The 12,292-nt window shown below is 35.3% G+C and overlaps 1 protein-coding gene across 9 annotated transcripts in view; it reads right to left on the reverse strand.

Annotated features, from left to right (window-relative positions):
- Positions 1 to 12,292, reverse strand: part of Greb1l (GREB1 like retinoic acid receptor coactivator) — a 269,832-nt gene that overhangs the window by 112,317 nt on the left and 145,223 nt on the right. For all 9 annotated transcript variants that reach the window (XR_007348873.1, XM_048806453.1, XM_015482496.2 and 6 more), the window contains 2 exons: positions 6,360 to 6,536; positions 1,152 to 1,328 (listed from right to left, as the gene is read on the reverse strand). Coding sequence is in view for 8 of the 9 variants with exons in the window: in XM_048806453.1 (XP_048662410.1) it covers positions 1,152 to 1,328; positions 6,360 to 6,536 (354 nt within the window). In the remaining variant the exon portion in view is untranslated. The remainder of the gene's footprint in view (positions 1 to 1,151; positions 1,329 to 6,359; positions 6,537 to 12,292) is intronic.

A 12,292-nucleotide genomic window follows, 5' to 3' on the forward strand; every position in this document is an offset into this window, starting at 1 on the left:
GAGGTTTCCAGTTTATGAGACACATGTAAAAATTGAAGGCAGTTTCTCAAGTATCTATGCTATGACTTTATGGGAAGAGCAATTGTATTTTGGCGTAAAACCTTATCTTCACATTATGTGTATTTTATATGCACATATATAATGTTTTTTAATCTGTGAATATATACATATACAACTTGAGTTCAAAAGAGCAACTGTTATAAACAAATATCATTCTTAACTAGAAAAGCAAATTCTCACTGAGCACTAAATAAGAAATTAAAAATATCGTATGCAACCAAAACAAAAACTAAAGGATAAAGTTAAAAGGTAGATAGGTGACACTTATCCTATTTTTACTCCTTTATTAAGCTTCATGACATTCAAATTAATTTTTTTAGAGGAAAATTATTTAGATTTTATTAAGATAAAGAATTATCTATCATTCACCATGCTTATGATTCAGCAGTTGCCAGCCTTAAATTCTGATGATATTCACCTTAGAACAGGTAGCCATTCCTAAGGAATTATATAACAGCACTACAGATGTGACAGAGAATAATTATGGTGAAGGACTAAGAGGCAAATCTTCTATTGTAATTTGGATTTATTCATGGCTGGGCAAAATTCTTGTATAGGCAAGAAACAGAAACATTACAGACAATTATTCTACGGAGGAAAAACAATCTCAGCATCTAAAAAACTGCTGAACAGAATAAGGATTAGATACTCTACTGCATTAGAACAGTGAGCAGAACTTGTGGCAACTCCTTTAATAGAACACATGAGGATGTGAAGTTTCAACTGGATTCATTTCTACAGATAAGGTAGTTAAGTTCTTTCTAATTTAAAAGAAACAAAACTCTGTCAAATTTAAAGTAAATGCATTTTCCCAGGTATTATGAAGACTACTTTGTTTATTCTAAGCATGCTTTGGTCAAATTAAAATAGAAAAATTCAGGTGCTTTACAACTACCTAAGAACTTAAAGTAAAAAGAGCCCCTGAAACGTCCAGATCTTCTCCTTTCTAAATTATAGAAGAGCAAGAGAGTGTCCATTCCCCTCCCTAAGAATGCCACCCCCTTCTCAGAAGACAGAGACTCCCATAAGGGTCACTTGTCACCATCATAAGATTCCCTTTCCTTCCCTTTTCCCTTCTCAAAGTTGAGTACCTTTCCAGCAGATAAGAGGTCCCTTTGATAGTACACCCTGGGACGTTCTGACTAGGTAGTACTTTAAGTGCTTCTGCTTCTTTGGCTGGGTGGTAAGCTTCAAGTTAATGTGGTTGGAAAATTCCGTGAAATACCGAAATCCTCTTTCTCCACAGCCGATACAGTTTCCAGAGAACCCTGAGTAAGGAAAACCAATGTTATTAGTGACCTCATAAGGTGATACAATACTTTTATGTATAAAAAGCACTGAAATATTCACATTCTTTGACTCAATAATGTCTCAATTTAAAGGGAAAAGGGAAAAAACAGGTGCAAAATTTTTTTAGCAGAGTTAATTTTTTAATATTTATTTAGTTGTAGAAGGACACAATACCTTTATTTTATTTATTTATTTTTATGTGGTGCTAAGGATTGAACCCAGCGCCTCACACATGTGAGACAAGTGCTGTACCACTGAACCACAACCTTAGCCTCTAGCATGATTATTATTTATTTATTTATTTATTTAATATTTACTTTTTAGTTATAGGTGGACACAAGATCATTATTTTATTTTTTTATGTGGTGCTGAGGATCGAACCCAGTGCCTCACGCATGGTAGGTGAGCGCTCTTCCACTGAGCCACAACCCCAGCCCTACATGGTTATTTTATAACAGTGGAAAACTCTAAATCATTCAAGTGCTGCTCTAAAAGGATAATGGTTAAGAAAATGGAATGAATATTATAAGTACCAGGTGATGGAGTTTATGTAGTACACATAATCACAAGTAAATTTTGATCCCAAAGAGTCCATTGTTTCTTCCCCCACGTAGTTCTTTCTAAAATTTTTGTAAAATTGTACTGAGTTGGGGCTATGTCAACCGCATGTAAGCTAATGTGTGGGAGTCAACAAGAACTGAGAAGGGGCTGGGGTTGTGGCTCAGCGGTAGGGCGCTCGTCTTGCACGTGCAAGGCCCTGGGTTCGATCCTCAGCACCACATAAAAATAAACAAATAAAATAAAGGTATTGTGTCCACTACAACTAAAAAAGTAAATATTTAAAAACAAAGAACTGTGACGAGGAAGCTGGTCTGTGGAGAGGAGAACAGAACAGAACATGGGAAGAAATGTGAAAATTCCAAGCATTGTCAATTTCAGTTTCTATGAGATCTACATTTACTTTCTGGCATGAGCTCCATGAGATTTCCATTTCCATTTTTCAAAAAATTCTCTTTATTGCAACTAGCTTATTATTCCTTTAGTTATAACATCCAAATAATTCCTCACTCAAACTAATGCAACAAAATAAAACTTTCACTAATCTGGCTGGAGCAAGGGGTGTGGAAAGAAGAAATGGAGAAGGCCAGGAGAGTGGAAATCCATTGAAAATCAACTTTTGAGTCCCTCTTTATACACAAAGGAGAAGGCAGGCAAGTAAGAGAGTGGTTACCTTTGGTTGTCTGATGAGGACATATTTGTTGTCAGGTAGATGAACAGGACAAAAGTGAAAATTTAAAAAAAGGCATTCCATATTGTCCAAAGACAATATGTCTATATACAAATAACTAACTGACAATAAATTCGCTGGCGAAATGACACTCTTTTCGAACCCTTAAACCAACCTGTTACATAATTAACAAAGATGAGAAGAGAAAGGCCATAAGGGTTAAAGAAAATATCTAACAATGTCACTGTCTTAGAATGCTGACAACCAATTCAAAGCATTTATAAATGGGCAGTCCAATTTATTATTATTCAGTCAACAACTGTTTACTGAGCACTGAACTCTATGCCAGGCATTTTTCTAAACACTAGATATAAAATAGTGAACAAGAGATGATCATAACCTCTGGCCCAATTACATAGACCTAACAGTTTATTACTGTCACGTTATAGAATAATGAACGTTAATGCAGTTTTATAAATTACTTAAAATATATTCAGAACTGGATTGTTTGGCGGGGGGTGTTTGGTCATTTCCCAGAACGTTAAAGTTGTAGGCCAAAAAAAGAAAAAAAAGTTATCAATGGCTGCTTAGTTCAACACCTTTCTGAAGTCATCCACACATCCATCCATCCATCCATCCATCCACCCACCCAACAATTACTTATAGTCTACAACATGCTAGGCACTGTTTCAGGTACAGGTTTTTACCACTGAACAAAGCTCCAGTCTTTGTGAAGCCTACACTCAGATGCCTTAATGGGAAGGTACCTCACATAAGGCAGATGTGCCACACCCCAAACACAGTAAGAAAAGCTGTCAAAACCTTTTAGTTGAAAAAGGACAGTGCTAAAAAAAAAAAAAAATGAGACTTATCTGGTAGGTCCAGATAGTTGAGAAATGATTAGTGTGAGAATTAGATTCAACAAGCTACTGAGGTTGAGTTTTGTCTTTATCTTTCCTTTGTGAATATTCTCTGAGGTGAAATGCAAAAACATGAAGAGGGAAGAAAGCCATGGGTCTGGATAATCCGCAAAGAGAACCTTCAAGTAATGATGATAGTTAGCAACGTGAGAGTCAGATGTCTACTACAGTTCATTTTGGATACTCTGTGTAGTTTCAGCATTAGCTTTAGTTTAAGAGAGATTTTAAACTGCTCCAAGTTCTTGCTATCATCTGTAATAAAAAACAACAACTCTGCCGGGCACAGTGGCACATGCCTATAATGCCAGCAATTCGGGACACTGAGGCAGGAGGATAACAAGTTTGAGGTCAGATTCAGCAACTTACCAAGACCCTATCTCAAAATAAAAAGGGTTGGGGATATAAGTATAGTGGGAAAGCCCCTCTGGGCTCAATCCCCAGTACGAGGTGGGAAAACACCTAACAGCTGAAATTACCTTTCTAGCTTTTCTGGAAATCAAGTCTTCTAATCACATGATACACCTGAGACATATGAACTGCCAGCTAGATCAATATATTTAAAGATAAACTCCCTCAAATCTGTGGAATCTGCATAATTTATATAAAAATTCAGACAAATTGATATTGGATAGTGATTCTAGAATATCCAAATCTTAAAAATTTTCCCTCTCTATCTTAGCATATATTAAAATCACCTATCATATTGAATGAATGTTAACTTTTGGAGAACAGAGTACTGAATATTTAAAAATCTCAACAATATGTTTATCTAAGAAAAACCTTCTACCGTATTGTTGTTGTACTACATTTTCCCACAGAAAAGTGACTGGTGGAAAATTATATCCATTTATAAGGTTAGAGAAAGTAAGAAAGTGCCAAGTCTATAAAAATGTTTAATAATATGACAGCAGAACAACTACTATTTGAAGAATAAATAATATATGCTGGGTACTGTGCAGGATAGGTGCCTTATACATCATCTCATTTGATCTTTACAACACTGCAAGGGTAGGCATTATTGGCCCTTTTACATGAATGAGAAATCTGAGACTTCCTAAAGTACTAGGAGGCAAATCAGATTTAAACTCAGTTCTGATTCTAAAGCCCATAGACTTTGTCTCATATTTCTGATTATGCAGGACTGTGAAGTATCCTGATGGTGTTTTCTTAACTTTGCCTTAATGTGTTCCAACAGGATTCTTCTAGCCATGGAGAATCACTGAGTAAAAGGTGTTTGGAGAGATTTTTCAATGTTTGTAGTCAGATCCACATCTGATCTGTTCCATTAGATGAGATATAATGTTTTAAAATGCTAAAGTTGTCTTTCAAAGTTGTTCTCTATCACCAACTAACCTTAAGCTCTGTGAGAGAAAGGACTGTGCCTTATAAGTTTTGCACCTCTACATCATAGTCTCGCATGATTTCTGTCATACAGTACATTTTGAGTAAATACTGCTGGACAAATGAATGAACACATTGTTGAACCTTCTTTGTTAAGTTAGTGCAATGTATAAGCTTTGCCATTAGACTTTTATATTAAAGCATTTTCTAAATTCTACTAAGAAAAAATGGCCACATTCTTTTTTGAAGAGCCTTAAGAATAGTAAAAATTATCACTTCTGCTGGGTACTGTAATCCCAGGGACTCAGGAGGCTGAGGCAGGAGGATCTCAAGTTATAGGCCAGCCTGGGAAAATTAGCAACTTAGAGAGACCCTAAGCAACTTAATGAGACCTTGTCTCAAAATAAAAATTATAAAACTGCTGGGGATGTAGCCCAATGGTAAAGCACACCTGGGTTAAATCCCTACTATCCATCCTCCAAAAGAAAAAGAAAAATTATCCCTTCTTTTTCTATGAACTAAAGATATGCCTCTGAACTGCAATTTAAGAAACATTCATAAAACATGTACAGAGTCATTTTGTAACTCAATATATTGATGATATATTTCTAGACATTCTGATGACATAGTATAATAGGAAGAATGGATCAAACTAAACAAACCACATCACCACACAATCAATACAATACTTGAATCTTTGCCCCCTTCTCTATTCTTTCTATTGATACTTGTGCCTAAAACATCTGATTCCACTTAAATAAAAGAAATCATGAGAAACAAAAACAACTCTAGAGAAACACAGTAGCAAAAAGGCAATAAACTTCATATGTCATCTTGTCTTTTCAATTATTAAAAATAAGTTTTTAAATCAACTTTTTGTTATTCTTATAATGTTGAGAAGCTGTACCATGAAAAATTCAGGAGTCTAAGTCATACCAGAAAGTAAAAAAATTGTGAGATAAGGTTATACATTTTATATCATTTATGTCCCCTTAGTTATTTTAGGAGAACTAACGTTAAACATAAAATTAGAATCACATCCATCAAGTAGGGTGGGAATAATGGGTAGTATGGAAAAACTACAAATGCCTTAAAAAGTGGATAATCCACAGAAAAATAGTTCAGAGTTGCCATCAGGTTCAGATGGATGACTATACAGAGTAAATTCCACTTCATTTTATAAAATATTAATATTTTTGCAATGTCAAGGATCAAGCCCAAGCATGACAGGCAAGCACTTTCCACTGAGCTATACTCCCAGACCTAAAATATTAATTTTTGACAAACTATATACTGTATTTTAGCATTTGATCAAAACATCTCTTAATTAAGGGCTTCAAAATTTACAAATGTTAACTAATTTTTAAAAGTTACTAAAAACAGTTTCATACTTGAACTAAACAATGTAAGTGGTAACTAATCCTGTAATATGTATGTTTTTAATTCTGTGAAATTTTAAAATAAACTTGTATTTTAATTTCCTCCTCCTGGAAGGAATTTTACAGGCATGAATTACTCACCTAAAAGTGCATTTTTCCCATGATCATCTGGTAGAAATCGCTTGTCTACAGCACAAACTAGAATGTGTTCAGGAAGATTGGGAGACTTGGCCCCTACCAGGAGGAATCCTGCTGGAATGTCGATTTGTTCCATGCACAGTGATACCAAACGCAAATCTTTCCCTGCTTGACAAAAACCTAAAAAAAAAAAAAAAAAAAAAAAAACAGTAAGAAAAAAAATCAAAACAAAACGAAGACACAGTAAACTATTTGGCAGGGGGTATGTCTTATCACCCATTGGGAGAGTAATCTGTATTAAGGACTAAAATTAAAGTCTATGTTGTCCCACCAGAAGACATGCATCCCTCTGAATAGAGCTAAAAAAAAACACTAAAAGGAGATATTTGCACCTAGTTCAGCTAAAATGACAATTCTATAGTTTCTGGTCCATAAATAAGGCAATGATAAATATGCAGCACACTTTGAAATGTGCATGTAATTCTTATGTGCACATGATAATTTTTACTTTTAACACAGAGTTACTTATCTAAATTGAGATGCTCTCAATTTTATGGAGGAAAAGATGGAAGCTCAGAGTTTGGTAATTAATAAAGGGGTCAGAACTAGAATTCAGAAGCTGTTAGATTCTTTTCACTAGCTATGATATGACTTTACATAACCACTTTGTAGACCATAATGTATTATTACACTAGTTATTTAGTTCATTATTTATTAAATATTTACAACAGATTCTTCCTAGGCCTGGGGATACAGAATTGGACAAAATATATTTGTTAAGCACTTGCCCTGTAGTCAGAAGAATGCAAAGGAATCAATAATCCTGAACACGACCTTATAGAAGACAGCTTTATTGTTCTGAGACACATCTTCTGGGAAATGATCCTCCCTATACTCTAGTCATGTGATCCCCTGGAAAGTTGTGATATTCCAGATTGACCTGGAACTGGCACCTGATTCAAGCTGGGCCACTTTAATAGTTTACCTTTCTAGCTACACTTGATTGGTCCATATGTGGTCACCTGACATAAACCAGATCAAAGATTTTCCCTGAGGATTCTGAACATGGAGTCAGGGAGAACATAGTTCAGTCTGCTCTGCTAGTGAGAAGTCCATCAGCATAGACAGGAGGCTGGGAGAGGAAAGTCTAGCAATTTTTGGATCCCTGAAACTCAGTTGTATCTGCCTTTCCATGGTTTGGTCATGAAACCTTTTTGCTTTGAAATTCTTCCAATAATTTCATTTTACCTAAGCTAGTATCTTTTTTGTTTTTTCACCCCAAGCTAGTTTCAGTTGGGTCTCTCTCAACAAGAGACTGAATACACGTATGATAAATGCTATTTCAGGGAGCTGTAAAAAAATGAAGGATGCATACCTAACTCTCTACACACAACCTGGGGGGAATACCATCATCATTGCTCAGTACCAAGTAGGGAAGAACTACGTAGAATCTTCCAGAATCAATTTTAACTAAACATCAACAAATACTTAGATGCCATCATTAGCATATGAGAGAGAAAAAAAGAAAACTCCATCAAAACATTGTACACACCTGTGGTATATATAAATCTGTCATATGGTTTGGATCACTGGACCTCAAAAGCAGGTAAAATGAAATTGAAAAAAGCTGACAGAAGAAATTCTATAATGATAAATACAATGGGGATTAACCATTTCAAGTTTTATCATTAAAAAAACAATTTATTTTAGAGTTCATGATAAAAAATGTATTATACAAAGGTTACTATGAGGGGCTGGAGTTGTAGGTCAGTGGTAGAGTGCTGGTCTAACGTGACATACTATGGGATTGGGGAACACTGATCTAATCTCACTGGGTTCAATCCTCAGCATCACATAAAAATTAATAAATAAAATAAAATAAAGGTATCTAAAAAAATGTTACTATGGGCTGGGGCTGTAGCTCAGTGGTAGAGTGCTTGCCTACCATGTGCAAGGCATTAAGTTTGATCCTCAGCACCGCATAAAAATAAACAAAATAAAGGTATTGTGTCCACCTACAACTAAAAATTTTTTTTAAAAAGTTACTATGAGTTCTTTACCAATTTTAAATGAACTCTGCATTTTATTATTGATAATATCATCTACATTTATTAGAAAAATAGTCATTTATAGATGGGTGAGCCCTAATACTTTATTCAGTTCAGAAACATTTCTGAGAGCCTTTGGATATATGAAACCCCCCAAAATTTTGTTTCTTGTATCTTCATTAAGGAACAGCACTCATAAGTTTAGGGAACTTAGGAACTGATGAGGATGGGGAGGGTGATGTTGATGGCAGCTAAAATTTTTGGAGTACTTACCATAAGCCAGGTACATTGTAAACATCATATAGATTTACCTTATTTAATTTTCTCAACAGCTCTAGTACCTTTCCTCATAGGTGGAGAAACTGAGTCTCCAAAAAGGTCAGGGAATTTGTACAAAGGTACGTAATGAGTCCAGTAATGTTCAATGACGTAGGACATGGGAAGCATACGAATAATGGGAAATAGGATGCTTGAGAAGCTACCTGCCAATAAAAAGTATTAAAGCCATCTTTGTACAACTTTGACCCACCCAATTTAGAAAGAAAAGACTAGATGGAAAATACAAATCTACACCAATTTGAAAATTACTAACAAATTTTTTTAGAACAAAAAAATTACATGGAATTACATGGAATCACAAGATCATCTGGCACAACATTTTTCAATAAGCGGTTATCGCCACTTCCAGAGATTCAGAAGGGTGTTACAAGATACTTGAGAATTGTAAGTGAAATTTAAATACACATCATAATCAATTTCTAAAAACTAGTCGATTAGTCTAATGTCCTATTTTAATTTTATTTTTTAAAATATATTTACTTTATTTATTTTTATGTGGTGCTAAGGATCGAACCCAGTGCCTCACATGTGCGAGGCAACCACTTTACTTCTGAGCTATAACTCCTGACCCTCTAATGTCCTATTTTAAAACAGAATGTTCTGAAAACCTCTTATCCAACACATGTAGGGTTACTGGAAACCAGCTCAATGAGCTCATAACTCATTCAGACAAACCCCACATCATCGTGTGGTTTTGGCTACTATACAATTTCAAATTGCTTTTATTTCCAGTTGTAATTGATTGATCCTATGGGTATTTATTTATTTATTTAGCAGTGCTGGGGGATTGAATCTATGGCCTCAGGCAGGACAGGCCAGTGCTCTGTCACTGAGTCACACTTCAACCCATCTATCATATGTATTGACATGTTGCTTAATTTATATTCATAATGAGCTGTTGGTTAAGGACAAGAAGTTCACCTAACACTATGTTAATGAACAAAAAAGAGCGATTTTACAAATATACCTGAATATGCTCATTGCTAGACACAGAAGTTACATTAATTCCCTGCCCTTCATCAAATTATAAGGTTATATAAAATGCACCAATACATTTCTAGGACACAAAAAAACCTACTGTAATATATAAGTAAGAAATTTAGTGATTATGGTCCAGTTTGGCTTTTTATAATGAAAGAAAACACTATTTCATTCAATAGAAAATTTCCTGCAAACAGCAGTTTAAAACTTCCTCATTTCATACAGAAAAAATACAAAAATTGTAAAAATAAATTTGAATATCCTTTGCACCCTAAAATGTAGAACTTTAGTATTAAAAGTAGAATTTTACTTTTTTTAAAATGCTGGAAAACATGTCAATATATCTGACCCCCCTCAAATGCAGTATATTTCATTTTTTAATTTTCTAACACAATGCGCTTTTTCTTACACATTCAATTTAAATTAAATAACATTTATTTATTTATTTATTTTTGGTACCAGGGATTAAACCCAGAGATGTTTAACCACTGGGTCACATTCCCAGTCCTTTTTACATTTTATTTAGAGATAGGGTCTTACTGAGTTGCTTGGGGCCTTGCTAAGTTGCTGAGGCTGCCTTTGAACTCCTGATCCTTCTACCTCAGCCTCCTGAGCCACTGGGATTACAGGTGTGTGCCACCATGTCCAGCTAAACAGCAATTATTGAATCACAAAATTAGACAATTTTTCCTGTACTGTATGAATATAAAAGTATATTAATATGCTGATCTAAAATAAATGTTTTCTACTTAAAATCAAGTCTTCATCACATGCAATGCAATGACATAAAACTTTTGAACTCCCAAGGCGTTCAAAAGTTTCTACCCTACTAAGAGATTTGTGGAACATTGATCTATTCTAATATTATTAATATGTAAATGAGGAAATGGCTCAAAAAGGTTAGAAAATGGTCGATGGTCAAATGTCCACAAACCAGAAACTGTGGGACCCAGAACTACAGTCTCTTCACTCCAGATTAGATGCACTTCAACCTCATTAGTAGGTCTCTGATTCATAATGTTTCATCTGCGCCCACTTGGATATAGAACACTCTTATATAATCACTTCCTTGACTATTCCAGCTGGGTTTTATTACCTGACTTCTCTGTGCCCATTTTAGGCTGAATTTTCTGTGGAGCATTTGATACACCAGCCCCTGACAACCACAGGACTATCATTATCCACCTATCTTATACTTGCTGATGGGTTCTTTTTTTTTTTTTTAATTTTTTATTGTTGGCTGTTCAAAACATTACATAGTTCTTGATATATCATATTTCACACTTTGATTCAAGTGGGTTATGAGCTCCCATTTTTACCCCATATACAGATTGCAGAATCACATCAGTTACACATCCATTGATTTACATATTGCCATACTAGTGTCTGTTGTGTTCTGCTGCCTTTCCTATCCTCTACTATCCCCCCTCCCCTCCCCTCCCCTCCCCTCTTCTCTCTCTGCCCCCTCTACTGACATTCATTTGTCCCCCTTGTATTATTTTTCCCTTTCCCCTCACTTCCTCTTGTATCTACTTTTGTATAACTCTGAGGGTCTCCTTCCATTTCCATGCAATTTCCCTTCTCTCTCCCTTTCCCTCCCACCTCTCATCCCTGTTTAATGTTAATCTTCTTCTCATGCTCTTCGACCCTACTCTGTTCTTAGTTACTCTCCTTATATCAAAGAAGACATTTGGCATTTGTTTTTTAGGGATTGGCTAGCTTCACTTAGCATAATCTGCTCTAATGTCATCCATTTCCCTGTAAATTCTATGATTTTGTCATTTTTTAATGCAGAATAATACTCCATTGTGTATAAATGCCACATTTTTTTAATCCATTCATCTATTGAAGGGCTGCTGATGGGTTCTTAAAGTTCAAGTTTTTAGCCAGGCCCAGTGGCTAAAGACAGTGTAGTTTTTGGCTACCATCCCAGTTACTTTGGTGGTTGAGACAGGGGGATCATTTGAGCCCAGGAATTTGAAGTTAGCCTGGGCAGTATGGTGAGATACCACTTAAAAAAATGCAAGTTGTTGCAAGCCACAAAGGCAATCAATCCATGCTTAGAGAGTGACATTTCTGATGAGATTTCTAAGCAATACATTGTAGCAAAATTGAGATTAAGGAGGGAAAGTACAATTTTGGTTCTTGGATAAATGGGGATAGAATCCAGAACAATGTGGAGAATACCTAAAGCAAACTGGATTTTCAAGGGAAGAAATATTTCAGAGTGATTTTCTCTGGCAAAAATGGACTACTACACAGGGCTGGGGTTGTGGCTTGGTGGCAGAGCACTTGCCTAGCATGTGTGAGGCACTGGGTTTGATCCTCAGCACCACATGAAAATAAATAAATAAAATAAAGGTACTGTGTCCAACTACAACTAAAAATGTTTTTTTTTTTTTTAATGGACTACATAGTCCATTCAAATGAAGAAGCCCAAATAGTTTTTGAGTATTACAGCCTTTGAGGGGTTTCTTATTTATGGTATGAGGACACCTAGAGGTCAAAAGTAATAATTACTAAGCAATGACTGAATTCTATGTGTTCTATCTAGCCTTCTCTTAAAAA

This window comes from Marmota marmota, unplaced genomic scaffold (assembly GCF_001458135.2).
Source record: "Marmota marmota marmota unplaced genomic scaffold, marMar, whole genome shotgun sequence".
Lineage (NCBI taxonomy): Eukaryota > Metazoa > Chordata > Mammalia > Rodentia > Sciuridae > Marmota > Marmota marmota.